The sequence below is a fragment of the Denticeps clupeoides genome, chromosome 3 (genome assembly GCF_900700375.1).
Source record: "Denticeps clupeoides chromosome 3, fDenClu1.1, whole genome shotgun sequence".
Classification (NCBI taxonomy): domain Eukaryota; kingdom Metazoa; phylum Chordata; class Actinopteri; order Clupeiformes; family Denticipitidae; genus Denticeps; species Denticeps clupeoides.
This window is the reverse complement of record NC_041709.1, coordinates 31264332-31280670: the sequence shown is the minus strand read 5'-3', so window position 1 is coordinate 31280670 and position 16339 is coordinate 31264332. Positions and strand designations below refer to the sequence as shown.

Sequence of the window (16339 nt, the reverse complement as noted above, 5' to 3'; positions counted from 1 at the left end):
TTCCCCCGAATTTGGCCACGTAAGCCAGCGCTGACAGGCACTTTCAGCGAGTGCCGTAATTACCACGCCTGCAGCCAGGGGGGAATGGCGCGTAAATTTCACTTGGGCTGTTTTCAGCCTTTTTTGTTCATCTTGGGATTGACTGGAAGCTTGAATGGACTGAGGAGGGTGCAATAAAAACACTGGATAGCGGCACAACACACAAACCAAACCAGGAACAGAGCTATTTACTCACAGATGACAGAAAGTCAGAGCGACAGCTGTCATTAAGAAGTGCTCCGTTTCAACTGTGAGTGTGAACAAATTAAACAATACTTACAAGACAAAGTTTCGTGACAAGTTTCGAGTTTTTGACATTTATTACAATTAATGATCAACATTTTTGGCCAATGTTGTAATATACATAAAATAACATAGTTGTGTCTATCTGTTCTCAATACAGAGAAAATGTGATCAATCCAGACACTTTTCCTCCAGTCAAATATAATTTCCTGAATGGAAGTAAAGAGACTGAACATTTAGAGAGCAGCTGAACATTTGTGGCAGTATGAGCATGTGTGTGTTAACCTTGGTACCCTGTACGTGACTAAATACTGTTTAGTGTTTAGTAAGACCCTGTTCCATGGAGGAATACCAGCACACAGGTAGGGGTTCATTTTGTTACTGCCTTGTCCATAAGAGCTTAAGTATTAAACTGGACATAACGGCCTTGTTTTAAATGTGATCTTGTGATTTGTTTTAGACATGCATGACTTACCCATTCATACTGAAGGACAGGAGACTTGGTATATCTATGGAAAATGTGTAGGTCTAAAATCAATCATGGGATCATTTCCAGCCTAGATGTGAATGGGTCTAATTATGTATGCTATGAGGCCAGACCAGCAAAATGTACTCATTCACAGCTCTACATTGCTGCTTGTGGCTGCTTCACAGTGAATGTTGAGTGAAGGGCGACATCTGCTGGTCAAATTTAGAAACGTGGCCTTTCTGTTTTCAGTGTTTTCAATTCAAATTCAAATTCAAATTTTATTTGTCACATACACAGTCATACACGGTATGATGTGCAGTGAAATGCTTTCTGCAACTGCTACAGACCACAGTATTGCAAATGTTGCAAGTAAACAGTGAACCAATATGCAAATATTGCAAACATAACCAAGTATTACACTTTTACGTCTTTAACATAAAATATGTGTAACTGGTAGGGTGAAGGTGTGCAAATGAGTTACAGTTTTTTACAATGTTTAAGAAAGAAGAAAGAGCCATAAAAGAAAGAGCAGTAAGGGCAAAGTGATTATGTGCAAAGTGGTTTTGTGCAAAGTGGTTTTGTGCAAAAGAGTCCGGAGTGATTGGAGGTGAAAGTGCTGGAGTTCTATGTACTCTTGATGTTGAGAGCTTGGACAGCCTGCGGGAAGAAGCTCCTCCTCATTCTCTCTGTGTTGGACTTCAGGGAGCGAAAGCGCTTCCCTGATCGCAGCAGAGAGAAGAGTCCATTGTTGGGGTGGGTGAGGTCCTTCACTATCTTCCTGGCCCTGGTACAGCACCGTTTGCTGTAGATAGATTGAAGGTCAGGGAGCTTGGTACGGATGATTCGTTCGGCTGATCGAACCACCCTCTGTAGGGCTCGCCTGTCCTTCATGGTGCTGTTCCCGAACCAGGTTGAGATATTTCCCGTCAGGATGCTCTCTATGGTGCAGGAGTAGAAGTTCCTGAGCACCTTGGAGGGCATCTGAGGTGGTAGAGACGCTGCTGGGCCTTTTTCACCACGGTGTTGATGTGACAGGACCATGACAGGTCCTGCGTGATGTTAACACCGAGGTAACGGAAGCTGTCCACTCTCTCCACTGGGCTCCTGTTGATGACAGGGGTCTGGTAGGTCCTCTCCTGCTTTGTACTGAAGTCCACTATTAACTCCTTTGTCTTGCTGACGTTCACGTGGAGATTGTTCCTCTGGCAATATCTGCATCCACACAACATGTAGATTCCTTTTACATTTATGGCATTTATCAGACACCCTTATCCAGAGCGACTTACAACCAGTAGTTACAGGGACAGTCCCCCTGGAGCAACTTAGGGTTAAGTGTCTTGCTCAGGCCCACAATGGTAGTAAGCGGGATTTGAACCTGGGTCTTCTGGTTCATAGGCGAGTGTATTACCCACTAGGCTACTACCACCCCTTGTGTAGACACAACGTGTCTACTGACAAGGTGCCACTGAGTTACTGTCTCCACACACTGCTCTCCGTGTGCCTGTCATGCGCCTCTGCTTTTAACCATCACCCTTGGTGAGCAGTGGGCAGCCATGACAGGTGTCCGGAGAGCAGTGTGTGGGGACGGTGATTTGCTCAGTGGCACCTTGGCGGATCGGGATTAAAAACCAACAAAATTCTAATTACGTTGTGTCACTGTGTGCTGTGCTGTGTATCACTTCACGTTCACTTCACTTTCACTTCACTTCACTTCCAATGCAACTGTCTGCTGCTGCTTCTGTTTAATCTCTCCGAGACCAGCTCCAGACTCCAATGATGAGACCACCAGATGAATCCTAGTCCCAACGAGACAACATGTTAAAACGAGAGGAACCAGAGGGTCACCACAACCATAACAGCTAAAGCTTCAGGGATCTTCAAATGGACAAGTAGCATCATAATGGACATGCAAGGTACACCATGACACTGAACTAAAACCTACCCTGCACTATCCAGCACCTCCAAACATGGACAGATGCTTTATACTACACTTTGGACATTTCCACCACTACACCTTTTGGACTTTTTCTCTTCTTGGTCAAATCATCACCAGCCCTGCACTGACCCCAATTGCAGGATCACTCTACCCTGGAAGGGCGCCCCTCTCTGTATCACACCTTCCCAAGGTTTCTTTTTTTCCCACTCCCCTATAGTTTTTCCTTGTGTGCAGAAGGGTCAAGTGGGGGGTGTCAACTGTATGGCCTGTCAAAGCCCATTGAGACATACTGTACGGGATTATGGGCTATATAAGAAATAAACATTGCTGTTGTTGTATGTTAATGTTATGCTAGTTAAAACAGAAATTGGTATGATTTTTACAAGTGAAAAGTAGATCTATATATAGGAATAAGATTTTTTACTAGCAATTTAATTACATGTTTCTAGTACATTTGACAATATATGGTAGGGTGATAGTAGACTAGTGGGTAACACACTTCCTATGAACCAGAATACCCAGGATCAAATCCCACTTACTACCATTGTGTCCTTGAGCAGGACACTTATCCCTAAGTTGCTCCAGGGGGGGGACTGTCCCTGTAACTACTGATTGTAAGTCGCTCTGGATAAGTGCAGCAAATGTAATATGGTACGACTGAATAGTTGATTTATTGTGGACTACAACAAGGCCTCATTACAATTGGCATGAAATAGTGTTGGACTACGTGTAGCTTTATGTTTATATGTCTGCAGCATGCACCGCGCACAGCGCCCACTCAACAGCCCGCTGCGGTAGTCCGGCGCAGTGACGTCACCCGACGACGTCCCCGCCGCTCGCGCCGTGGCGCGCGATCAGAAATGGAGCGGGCGGTTAGTGGCGCCGGGTCTATTTCTGGTCACTAAAGCTCATTAAGCAGCGACGCCACCAGGTGCAGGTGCAGCACGCAGGCACTTCCAGGGTCGTTTCTCCGGAGGGGCGAGGACGGACAGACGGCGCGATGCTGACGCTGCTGACGGCGATGTACTTGGTGGTGCGCGCCGCCTCGGCGCAGGTAAGACGCCTCTCCCCGGCCGGCGGCTCCGCGACAGCCGCGACGCGAAAGTAAGTTCTTTAGGCGACAGACAGACCGCATTGCGCCTTGCGCGTTCCGTCGCCCGCCCGTCCGTCTCTGCCACGTGCTCATCCATAATGCACAGCGGCGCGGACCTTCCGACCCCAATGATCATTAATTCATCGCCCTTGTGCTTCGAGCACAAACCAAGCAGCACCATGGACAGCGCCCAATGCACCATGCGTGCGGGGGAGATCCTGCACGGGAACGCTGGCCCCACCCATTCTTACGTAATGGAATATGACACTTTGGCTCCGAAAATTGCCTTCAGGATATGCAGGTGTTTCAATTTTACTGTACTGTGTGTTGGACGTGATTTTAGCCAATGGTCTCTCTCTCTCTCTCCTCAGTTTAAAGACAGGCTCTTAAATTGAAATAGACATTAAGACACAACTCAGTCAAACAGACTTCCAGACAAAGCTGTGTGACCTCATGACCTCTGTTAAATAACTCACAGGGTGGTAGTAACAGACATGGATCTGGTGGCTAGAGTATATACAAGACATGCACTACGGTGCAAAGGGTTTAAACAGTAGTGTAACTAATTAAAGGTCTTCCCCAAAGTAACTCTGACGTTGTTCAGGAAAGGCGTATCTAAAAGTGAAAAAAGACAGAAATAATAATGATTAAAAAGTGAAAGTGGGAATAATGTTCATGTTGACATCTAGAGATGTGCAACAAGAACTGAACGTTACTGCAACTGCAAAGCAAAGTAATGAATGATTTAGTACACAAAAATGTCTGCAGATGAAAAACAATATTGTATTTCTGCTCGGAGAACGATAGGACAACAGAGTTGCTTTCTCTGCACACATAATGGCATTGTCTGCAGGCTCCCTGAGATCCCGAACTGGATAAGCTGGTTTAGGAAATGGGTGGATGTGCGAGACCAGTTGATCTAAATAAGAGGGGTAAATCATCTGCTCCAGGAAGCATGGAGTGTTTCTTTACTCTTCAGTTGAGCACAATTTCCAGAGCACACATGACTCTAGTAAAAAATACAAACAAAACAAAGTTAAATATGTTATATTTTTATAAGCCATGTATGTTTATATAAAGGTACGTGATCATGTAAAGAAAATGAACACCATAAAGAATTACAAAATTACTGGCGCCAGTACCATTTTAGAGGGTACCAACTGGGATGCTAGTGGCTTTTTATCAGTTTATTTTAAGTGGTTATCTTGCTAATATTAGACAAAATTCCATAATACTATATTAATCCGATATATTTCATTTTAATTCGCGGGGCGGACACGTGTTTCCGCTCTTGTGTTCACGTCACGTTTCTCGTCCAGTCAGCTGCGTTTCAAAACTCGACCTTTCGTCTGAGTTTCGACAAGCAGGCCTGTTTTCCATATATGGGAGTGGGCGTTTCAAGTGACGCCAGAACGGGCGCGGGGCCTCCTGGGTAATGTATTTCTTTTATGGGCTGCGAGCGGTAGCGTCGCCGGGACGTGGACTACACGTCCCAGCGCAGAACCCGAACGCGTCGGTCGGGCCGCCGCGCTTATTTCCATTGAAGAACAGAGGTGACCCTGGTGCTCAGTGCTGAGCGGGAGAGCAGGAGCCGCTACGCGCAGTTTACCAAACCGCTGGGAAGATGGTGAGTCCCGCTGCCGTTGCCGTTTATGCGGACCACAGCAGCAAAATATCCAGCTCGCTCCCTTCTACACATACAATGCAGCCTGGCGCTTCACCTCAATGTAAAACCGAGATGTTATTAAAATATTGTAATATTTCCTTAAAGTACGAGCGATTGCGTGGAAAAAAAATCTCATTAATCGTTAATCGCTCAACAATCGCCATTTTGATGGCAGATTCGCTCGTGCACAGGGCCAAGTTGACCGGAAGAGTTTTTTCCGTAGCGATGTGGTCCGCCGTAGTACGGGCCCGTTGTTTGATACACGGTGCGTGTCGTTTCTGGGTGAACGGGGGTAACTGCTGTTCTGTGCCCTTGACCGCAGGCCGAACCGATCCGCGTCCTGGTCACCGGCGCCGCCGGGCAGATCGCCTACTCCCTCCTGTACAGCATCGCGAAGGGGGACGTGTTCGGCAAGGACCAGGTGAGATGCGCGGTGTTCTTGCATAACAAGAGACAACTGGTGACATGATATGATATTATGTAACGCGTTAAATCAAAACGCACACAACTGAGAAATAACAATGTGCTTGGCTGCTAACTAATTGTATTTGCCGTGGTCAAATAAAATCATCTGTTAAGGGCCTTTGCCAGAGTAGGATTGGGCGAGTTAACTGTGCTTTCTCTCCCCCTCCTTTGTCAGCCGATCATCCTGGTGCTGCTGGACATCCCGCCCATGCTGCCCGTCCTGGATGGCGTGGTCATGGAGCTGCAGGACTGTGCTCTCCCACTCCTGCGGGGTGAGGGCTTATCGCACGATGCCCAATGTAGCTGCAGCGTGTGGCTCTGGTCTTCCAGCAGCGTCTCATCATTTGCAGAGTGCTGTTATATATGCAGAGAAATAAAAGTGAAGGCTGCCTTGTGGTAGGAAGTGGGATGCAAGGAGGCGTGTCTGGCTCAGTCTGTTCTCATTGGCCAGTCCTTAAGGCTCCTGCCCATAAGAGGGACCAATCGCAAAGTTCACAGCTAGACAATAATAGGTGGCCTCTGTGGAAAGAAAAGATGGCTATTCTCTTTCATCACTGTCTCAGAGTTCCGATCAAAGTTCATTCTGATAATGACTTTAAAGGTTGTTATTATATGTTGGCTAAGCAAGATTCAGTGCATTTATTACAGTGCGAGATTAATAGATAAATGTGGCTATGATCAGTCATAGATTGCATTTGGGGAATGTTAATTTTTGGCCCCTAGAAAAGAATTACAGTGTTGTCTTCTTCATGCTGTTAATAGCCTTCGGTGACCATCCAACTTACAAGGGACAGTTCCTGTTGTATTCTAAAACACAAGCTACAAATTTCACGTTATGATTATCTAGCAGCCAAAAGAGGCCACATTTTTTAAATTACAATTTTCCTGGTTCTCAGATGTCATCCCAACTGATAAGGTGGAGGTGGGCTTTAAGGACCTGGATGCTGCCATCCTGGTCGGCTCCATGCCCAGGAAGGAGGGTATGGAGAGGAAGGACCTCCTGAAGGCCAACGTAGCCATCTTTAAGACCCAGGGGGCTGCACTGGACAAGTACGCCAAGAAGACTGTTAAGGTGACTGAATTCACTGCGCTACAGTCATGTCTGACTTTAGAACCCCTGAAGACTATAGATTTTTTGTACAAAACACATTTTATCTGCACATCTTTTTAGGTTCTCGTTGTGGGAAACCCTGCAAACACCAACTGCTTGATTGCCGCCAAATCTGCTCCCTCCATTCCCAAGGAGAACTTTTCCTGCTTGACTCGCCTGGACCACAACAGGGCTCGTTCTCAGGTGAGCGGCATGTTAAAGAACTTTGCTTTGCATGCCATATATAATTGTTCATTTTGAGTCTAGCTGTGGCACTGCTCTCTGCGTAGGTGGCTATGCGTGTGGGTGTGCCATCTGACAGCGTCAAGAACGTCATCATTTGGGGAAATCATTCCTCCACCCAGTACCCGGACGTCCACCATGCCAAGGTCAACAACCATGGCAAAGAGGTTGCAGCATTTGATGCTGTGAAGGATGACAGCTGGCTTAAGGGTGACTTCATCTCGGTAAGTCAGGCTGCACATCCATGTTCCTGGTCAAAGGATCATAGGACTCACTGTTTACCCTTCGTTCCTCTCTTTCAGACAGTACAGCAGCGTGGTGCAGCTGTTATCAAAGCCCGGAAGCTCTCCAGTGCGATGTCTGCTGCTAAAGCCATCTGTGACCACATGAGGGATATCTGGTTTGGCACACCAGAGGTGAGAAAGTATCTTAGTCGAATGAAATCCTTTGAAAATCCTTGGGGTTGGTCTCATTTATCATTTTTTGATAAATGAGACCAGTGTCATAACTTTCTTGTGCCTTTACAGGGTGAGTTCGTCTCCATGGGGGTGTATTCTTCTGGCAACTCATATGGTGTTCCTGATGACCTCATATATTCATTCCCAGTCATGATCAAGGTATTCTACCGTCTGGTCCTATGTAATTTAATACAACAAATCAGACTGGCTCAATGGGCATCATCCACATTTAGTGTATTCTCACTGGAATATGTGATTTTATTGGTTTAAGTAAATCAGTCTGTTGCGTTTTGCTCATTGCAGAATAAAACCTGGAAAGTTGTAGATGGCTTGGAGATAAACGACTTTTCTCGGGGCAAGATGGACGCTACCGCCGCCGAGCTGGTGGATGAGAGGGACACTGCCATCTCATTTTTGGGAGTGTGACTAGCACAACCCCACCCGACCCTCCAGAAACCACCCCCATCCCAACTGTGAACCTTTACCCACAGTCGCTGACTGCGTGCCTGTACATCTCTCTCCATACGTGTATATTTGTGTTTGCAACCTAGAATGCTAGGTCCTAACTTTAAAAAATACAACACAAAATACCCATTACTCTAGCTGATCCTTGTCAGAAGAATCTGGGGGAATATTCTATCAGCACATAGCTGTCCTGGTCATTGTAACAATACCTGTTCAAAAATAAAATAAAAAGTTGAGAAATTATCTCTTGTGGTTTTTCATTTGCTGGTTTTTTTTTTTTTTTTTTTTCTTGCAAGATTGGGTTTTTTAATATGTAAAAATGTCTGTTTATTTATGACCTTTGCAAGTATTCAAGTAAATGATGAATGAATAACGCGGCCCCGTAATCAGAAGGTTGCCGGTTCGAATCCCGAGCCGCCACGCTGCCACTGAGGTGCCACTGAGCAAAGCACCGTCCCCACACACTGCTCCCCGGGCGCCTGTCATGGCTGCCCACTGCTCACTCAGGGTGATGGGTTAAATGCAGAGGACAAATTTCACCGTGTGCTGTGCTGCTGTGTATCACACGTGACAATCACTTCACTTTATTATTTTTATTTATTATCAACGGTGGGTATTGCAAAGTAAAATTATACAATAGTTTTTCTTTTATCGTTTTAATCTGCACTTTTGCAATGCGCTGTCAATTTACTTCTTGTGAAAAAAATGGCCGACTTTTCCGCCAAGTGTCATGATAACAATTAAGCTTATTCGAAATATCAAATTAATTGTCAAAAAAAATGTTTTTGACACCAAGCAACGCCTACCGTATTGAAGCCGTTTGATTGGTCAGACGCCAGCAGCGTGGCGCGTCCAGAGAGAATTGTGATTGGTTTAGCCGCGTAGTGACAGCCCCTCTCGGCCAATCAGCTTCGCGGAGCATGTTGCCACGCGCCGTGTCGTCGTGCGAGAGCGGAGCTGAGGTTCAGTACAATGCGGCGGCGAAAGCTGTCGTCGGAGTTCCCACGCGAAGAAAAATTATAAAGTTATAAGAAGGTGGGTAACGAGTGAGCAGCCTGCATGGAGGCAAAGAAAAAAAACCCAACACGTAAAGAACAGCCGAGGCTCGTGTCGCGCTTCGCCCCGGCTGCTGCCCGCTAGCCGGTTAGCTGTAGCCGCCCCGTGTTGCGTGGCCGCTTTTGCAGCTTTCGCTCATTGTCTCCCCCTCCCACGGTGTCACGTGGGGTGTACCTAACACGCATCGGTGCGTCCTCGCACACGCCAAAAGAAACAGTGTCCACCCTGTAACAGTGTCGCCGTCACAAAGTCATTCCCACGGGAGAACATTTCACACAACTGCGAAAGTGCCATGCAGTCACGTGGGCTGTTTTTGAACGTATCCATTTACAGCATTTGCCAGACGCCCTTATCCAGAGCGCATTATGATCAGTAGTTACAGGGACAGTCCCCCCCTGGAGACAATCAGGGTTCCGTGTCCTTCTCAGGGACTCAGTGGTAGAAAGTGGGGTTTTAACCCGGGTCTTCTGATTAATCAGGCTTCTACATCACAACATCTCTTCTGTGCAACTTTTTAAAAAACATCTTATAATGACTTTTTTTATTCTTAATATTCACCTTAATAATATTCACCTAATTACTATGCGAGCGGAGTCCACGGATGCGTCTCCCCCCTTTCCCCCCCAGTACAGTCCCGCTGACCGGGAGGTGGGTGGAGATTGCGTGGGTGCCTTTTGACAGGGCGCCTGCCGCTGAGTTGCTAGTTGAGCTGCTGCGTGTCTCGCACGTCCACGGCCAGTTTTCTGGGGATGAATTAGGAAAAGAGAAAAGAAAGCAAAGATCAGCAGAGCAGCGCAGCCCTCCGGCACAATGTCGCTTGTTGAGGGTAAGTTTTTACAGCACTTTCCAAAGCAGGCGTTGTCCGGGACTTTTTCTTATTCTTTTCTTTCTGCCCGACTGAATTTCTTTTATTCACGAAACGGGGTCTCGTGCGCAACTTTATTTTGTGCCACTTTATTTTCTGCATCTCTGGTCCATTCCCTTTATGTAATTCATGATGTATGATGTCTGAAGGCACAATACAGACGAAGCCGTTCATGACTTCCAATCTGCTGATTTCAGTTTATGTAAACTCTACTGTACAAACCTGAACTCAAATTAGATTGATCTGAAGGTGCACATATAGATGAATGGTTATTTTGTTGTTGTTGTTTTTATGATTTAGACTCACATTCTTGGTCTTCTCTGTTGGCAGGTCTGAGTAAAATCGCCCCTAACGGCATGGCTGAGTTTCAGGAGAAGATGCGCCAGCAGCTGGAGAGCTCCATGCACAAGGAGCTGGAGAGGCTGCTGTCCACAGGCAATGGCGAAGAGGCCAAGGTGGGCCAGGCAGGGCATCAGTATCCATTCACTATTAAATGTTTTGCTTATAAACAACAATATCTAGTCAGATGAAAGCAGCCTCTGTGAAGCATGTTCTCAAAGTTCAGGCACTCTGTGCATGTTCTCACTCTCTACGTTTTCATCAGATAATTGACACTTTTCAATTGTTAATATTGAAAATATTTTTTGATAATGGTGATCATCTGCTCCTTCCCACAGTAGACCTTTCTCTGCCAGTGTTAAGGAGCGGCCGATTTGGATACTGCTGGGGGGAGGGGTGGTGCTTCTGGTTGTTTGGTCATTTGCTATGACACAGATGTTGCTCAACAAACATGCGATCACACACTCGACACGCACACACACACACTCCAAACGATTCACGCACAAGCTGTTCAATGAAGACTGATTAATATCATTGTTGCAACATTGATACAGTCCACAATATTCATCACTCCATTGTTTATTAACCTGTAATAAATTACAGTCCTGGTGAGTAGATTTTACAATTCCAAGCCCCCCGATAACCTGGGCCAACTCTGAATGTAAAAGGTCAGAAAAGGTCATTAAACAATGACACAGGTCTTAGGCAGGTGTCAGACAGTAGATTGTGAAAGTCTATTTTACAGACCAAAAGTTATTCACACTGTGGAGGACCTTTTTTCGCTCTTATTTGCCCCACAGGTCTCACAGAAGGACTTTGATGGCTTTAAGAAGCTCTTTCACAGGTTCCTGCAAGTGAAGGGCCCATCTGTGGACTGGGCAAAAATAAACAGGCCTCCGGAAGATTCGGTAGGTCGTCTGCTGTCCTGGTTGATCTTAGATCTTTTTGACACTTTTTGACACAAATTTTATTGCTTTGTGTGCCAAACATATTTTACAAATATATCTTCTCTTATTTTTGTCCAAGAGACCCCTTACATAAAGCTGTTTATTTGTCTTTGCTTCGGGGACAAGTAAATTATTACCTCACAGTACTTTGGAAAGTGTATCTGTGTGTGAGTGTGTGAGCTTCATGTTGGCCGCCTGACTGCACTGGTTCACTGAGTTGTCTGGAAAGTGCCTAATGCTCTTATGGCGCTCCTTCAAAGTGGGCTGTCATGTGACTGTCTGGGGGGTGTCTGCAGACAGGCACAGTGGGTCCAGTGTTGAGCAAAAGCACAAGACTCAAGTCAACATGAACACACTTTTAAAATATTACAATTCTAAACATTTGTTTCATCACAAAAGTGGCAAGTGTGTGTGTTTGCACGCATGTTGTGAATTGTGTGTGTGTGTGCAGAGGACTTCCAAAAATAACCCCAGTTGTAGAAGGTTAACCTATGAATAGCCTGACCTCTGCAGCATCTGAACATCACAGAGTGAGAGAATTTCAGAACATAGTAACCCTAGTTGACATTTTCTTCACCTGCTGGCCAGAGACACACACACACACACACACACACACATGCACGGTCATCCACCCCTCCTTCCCCATTGTTGGGTGAGGAGATGGAAAACCAATCTTCATGCTGCTCCTGCTGCGTACAGCGAGGTCACCTTGGCCTGGAGTCTGGTGTGCAGTAGGCTAGGGTTTAGGCCACGTCAGGTAAATTACAGTGTAACAATATCACAAATTTATTTCAGCCATAATCTACGTGCAGCATGGATCAGGGTTATAACTTTTCAACCCACCAGTTACATTGCTGTAAAGTCCGACCTTTGCATGATTCATCATACGATTGTGGTCGGCTTTAAATTTTGTCTGCTGATGGTCACAGACCAGACGGGATCACAGGGGGGCCGATGGAGGGGTCTGTTTACTTGGCATCCGGAGCATTGGGCTGAAATAGATACACTGAGGTTGATGTCTCCACATTGCCGAAACACGTCGACCTTCGGTCAGAAACCACAGTGAATGTGTGTAGGGGAGTGAGACACACAGGACAGGAAGCGATATGTACCCAACCCCATCCTGCTGCACAGAGACACTGTAAAGTAAAAAAAGACTTTAAACGTTATATAACGTAGTGTCATGCCATAACCAAGTCTGCTCTTGGGGGATTTCACTAATATTCATTTTGACCAAGGTGTCCTGTGACACTTTAAATGTGACACATATCATAACAGTATAATTCAGTTAATAGGCCTGGGTTTTAATGGGGTGGATATGTGATAACACGTTCTGTATGGCACTGGATTGTACATTACAGTGTTTAATAATGGAGTATTCTCATGGTCGTTATGACTGAATTTCCTGTGCTGTTAATGAATAATATTTTTGTGCAAGTGAGATCGCTATGGAAATTCAAAAATATTCCCATAACATGCTGTCTCACCATTTTCAGTTCTTCAATAGTTATTGTCCTAAACATCTCATTACCCTCTGAGCTGAGCATCAGTCCTGGTGGGTGTTTGAGTTCAGGCCAAGGCTGTGTTCTTTGTGCAAACCCACACAATTGCGAAATGGTAGCACTCGAGCAAACACCCCAGGCAAAACCTGGGCGCCGACCCAGGATTCATTGCACCCTGGTGTCTGTTCGCCTATGTCCTTCCCTGCCAGAAGCGTTGGCTGCTTGTGAATACCGGGACCCGGTCCAGGCTTACCCATCTCTTCTCTTCACCCAACAGTGGAATGAAGAGGATGTCACATAGTAAATGTCTAAGAATGCTGTCAAATAAAAGTATGTGGAATCAAGCAATATTTATATGCAAAAATTGATTAAACTCCCTGTCTTGATTATATAATTGTCCACTGTAACAGCGAAGTTTGTTTCGCTTACAGCAGTAAGTCGGTTTTTGCACTTTAAACCCTTTAAGCCCCTCGCAAAACCGTCCGTTTTTTTCCCCACAAAAGGTTTCAGTTGATGCCTAATTTGTAATTGCTGTTCCCGGTGGCAGATCCAGCCTTATGAGAAGATTCGGGTGAAGGGCCAGTCGGACGGAGTGTCGGTGGGCGTGGCCCTCAGCAAACTGGTGGTAGTAAAGCTGAATGGAGGCCTGGGCACCAGCATGGGCTGCAAGGGCCCCAAGAGTCTTATAAGTGTCCGCAACGAGAACACCTTCTTGGACCTGACTGTGCAGCAGATCGAGGTAAAAAGAGATTTATTTCGTTGTCGATGCATTTGTGCTTTTTGCTGATCTGAAAAAAAAATGTGGTTGAAAGCTTTTCGGACACTGAGACGAAACGTCTTCTCTCCTCGCAGCACTTGAATAAGACCTACAACGCCAACGTGCCCCTGGTTCTCATGAACTCCTTTAACACAGATGAAGACACGCAGAAGATCCTGCAGAAGTACACACACCACAGGGTGAAGATCCACACTTTCAACCAGAGCAGGTACATGCTGCTCAGCCGGCCTGGAGATGAAGTAATAGAGTATATTTAGGGTAGAGTATATTTCTGTTACTACTCATGTACTACGGCTGTCAAATGAAAGTAAATCAGATGTGTTTTGTCTACTGTATGTTCAACATTTGATGGGCGTGTCAACCAAAGATTGTTTCTCACTCACAACAGCAGAGTTTCTTAACCGGCAAAAAATCTCTTTACTTTGGGGAAAATCGCATTATTGGATTTGAATTTTTAAATGTTTTAAAAGTGTTTTCTCTGATTTTCTTTTTGATATTTAAAAAAAAAATTCTCAGATACCCGAGGATCAACAAAGAGTCTCTGCTGCCGGTGGCCACGAACCTGGGCCTGACTGGTGAGAATGCAGAGTCCTGGTACCCTCCAGGTCACGGGGACATCTACGCCAGCTTCTACAACTCGGGCCTGCTGGACCAGCTCATCGCAGAGGGCAAAGAGTACATCTTCGTTTCCAACATCGACAACCTGGGCGCCACCGTGGACCTGCACATCCTCAGCCACCTGATGAGTCAACCCAGCGACAAGCGCTGCGAGTTCGTCATGGAGGTCACCGACAAGACCCGAGCAGACGTCAAGGTGGAGAAAAGTCTTGCACTGTAATGTGCGAATTGAGCAGTTATAACTGATCTGAGACCTGGGATGTTATAGCTCTCACACAGCAGCATCTACTCAGAAACAAACACAGCAATGTCCTACACAAGCCCATTCTGGCGTGCAGAGAAGATTTTTCTTGTGATGTTGTAACAAGTAGTTATGGGAGGGGTGTTCAAATTTAAGTCTGGAGCCAAAAACTGTAGATGTTAGAATTGTGGTTTTGGGACTTTCTGCATCTTGGACCATCATCTGTCCCTGGTCCTTTATCTTAAATCCACAGGGAGGAACTCTCATCCAGTACGAGGGCAAGCTGAGGCTTCTGGAAATCGCCCAGGTGCCCAAAGCACACGTGGACGAGTTCAAGTCCGTCACCAAGTTCAAGATCTTCAACACCAACAACCTGTGGATCTCCCTGCCTGCCATCAAGAGGCTGCAGGAGAAGAACTCTATGGACATGGAGATCATTGTCAACCCAAAGGTCAGGAGGGCAAGGACAGGGCAAATGTCAGAGGTCATGGTATTCTTAATGACTTCTCTCCATCTCCAGACCCTGGACGGGGGTTTGAACGTAATCCAACTCGAGACTGCTGTAGGCGCTGCTATCAAGAGTTTTGACAACGCCCTGGGCATCAACGTCCCACGCAGCCGCTTCCTACCTGTCAAGACCACCTCTGACCTGCTGCTGGTCATGTCCAACCTGTACAGCCTGGAAGCCGGCTCTCTCACCATGAGCGAGAAGCGGGAGTTCCCCACAACGCCTCACGTCAAGCTGGGCAGCTCCTTCACCAAGGTCTCCTCCTGCAGCCTGGGCATTCAAGCTTCGTAATCAGTGCTTTGTTGTGTTATAAGCAGGGAATTAACCTATATTGGATCTGTCTGTGTGATTCACAGGTACAGGACTTCTTGAGGAGGTTTGAGAGCATACCAGATATGCTGGAGTTGGATCACTTAACTGTGTCAGGTGACGTCACATTTGGAAAGCAAGTTGCAGTGAAGGTACCACGTTTCTCTGTCTATAGTGTTTTTTTCCTTCCAACTAACTAGAATGATGTCCAGATATTCAGATCCATACTTGACCTTCATACAAGGCACCCAACAGGACACATTGTGGAAATGCTCTGTTTAGGCTAAGGGTTTTCCTCTTCGCATAAACTCGTAATGGGGTTCAGTTAATTTTGTTTACCCTTACTTGTCATCACCAATAACTATCTGCTTACTGTCTCCAGGGAACTGTCATCATTATCGCCAATCACGGAGACCGGATTGACATTCCCGCTGGAGCGATGCTGGAAAACAAGATTGTGTCTGGAAATCTGCGCATTCTCGACCACTAATGCCTTCTGGGAGGGGGGAAAAGCAATCACACAGGCTGATGACCTTTGACCTTACACAACCTGTTACTCACCTCTGGACTGTGCTGAAAGTGTTTCTGTGTGTTTGTCACCCTAAAGTGTTCAGTCTGAACGATTGTACAAGGAGTGCTAGAACTGTGAATCTGCACTTCCTGTGTATTGAGAGAAACTGGCTGACGTACAGGATGCAGTGCGTCTGACTGATCCCAGAGATGTGATGTGTCCATCAACGTGTGACCCGAATGCCTGACCACTCAGTGGATTAAATTATACATGCAATATACATATTCAGCATTTTCTGTTCCCAGTGTACTATACCATAGTATTTGCTTGAGTGGATGTCTCTACAATCCATGCCTATTTGGTTGAAAGCATTGCTAATGAGAGTCATGGAAACATTAAGCAAACCAATTCCAAAAAAACATGGTGGTCAAAATACACCTAATACTCACATCTAGTCAACTGGATTTCATTATAAGTAATTACCCTTTAATATGTACA

The 16339-nt window shown here is 45.9% G+C and overlaps 2 protein-coding genes across 4 annotated transcripts; both read left to right on the top strand.

Annotated features, from left to right (window-relative positions):
* The first annotated feature begins 3529 nt into the window (after positions 1–3529).
* Positions 3530–8410, top strand: mdh1aa (malate dehydrogenase 1Aa, NAD (soluble)). Of its 2 annotated transcripts, none has more exons than XM_028972415.1 (9): positions 3530–3741; positions 5769–5867; positions 6087–6183; positions 6808–6983; positions 7083–7205; positions 7292–7468; positions 7547–7660; positions 7772–7861; positions 8006–8410. In XM_028972415.1, the coding sequence occupies exons 1-9, from the start codon at positions 3688–3690 to the stop codon at positions 8126–8128; spliced, it is 1053 nt and encodes a 350-aa protein (XP_028828248.1). In that variant the 5' UTR covers positions 3530–3687; the 3' UTR covers positions 8129–8410. The 2 variants fall into 2 exon arrangements, with proteins under 2 accessions (XP_028828248.1, XP_028828249.1); XM_028972416.1 differs by lacking the exon at positions 3530–3741 and adding an exon at positions 5258–5407.
* Positions 8411–9085: 675 nt separating this feature from the next.
* ugp2a (UDP-glucose pyrophosphorylase 2a) lies at positions 9086–16121 on the top strand. Of its 2 annotated transcripts, none has more exons than XM_028972272.1 (10): positions 9086–9202; positions 10419–10543; positions 11228–11335; positions 13424–13615; positions 13729–13862; positions 14171–14468; positions 14767–14964; positions 15034–15276; positions 15378–15482; positions 15713–16121. In XM_028972272.1, the coding sequence occupies exons 2-10, from the start codon at positions 10445–10447 to the stop codon at positions 15818–15820; spliced, it is 1485 nt and encodes a 494-aa protein (XP_028828105.1). In that variant the 5' UTR covers positions 9086–9202; positions 10419–10444; the 3' UTR covers positions 15821–16121. The 2 variants fall into 2 exon arrangements, with proteins under 2 accessions (XP_028828105.1, XP_028828103.1); XM_028972270.1 differs by lacking the exon at positions 9086–9202 and adding an exon at positions 9886–10049.
* The last annotated feature ends 218 nt before the right edge of the window (positions 16122–16339 follow it).

Excerpts from the sequence above, each read along its gene's own strand:
- mdh1aa (XM_028972415.1), top strand. The coding sequence starts at position 3,688 with ATGCTGACGCTGCTGACGGCGATGTACTTGGTGGTGCGCGCCGCCTCG. Across the intron at positions 6,184-6,807 it reads TGCTCTCCCACTCCTGCGGG|ATGTCATCCCAACTGATAAG; the intron begins GTGAGGGCTTAT and ends CCTGGTTCTCAG. Across the intron at positions 7,469-7,546 it reads TTAAGGGTGACTTCATCTCG|ACAGTACAGCAGCGTGGTGC; the intron begins GTAAGTCAGGCT and ends CCTCTCTTTCAG.
- ugp2a (XM_028972270.1), top strand. Across the intron at positions 13,863-14,170 it reads CACACTTTCAACCAGAGCAG|ATACCCGAGGATCAACAAAG; the intron begins GTACATGCTGCT and ends AAAAATTCTCAG. Across the intron at positions 14,965-15,033 it reads AGATCATTGTCAACCCAAAG|ACCCTGGACGGGGGTTTGAA; the intron begins GTCAGGAGGGCA and ends CTCCATCTCCAG.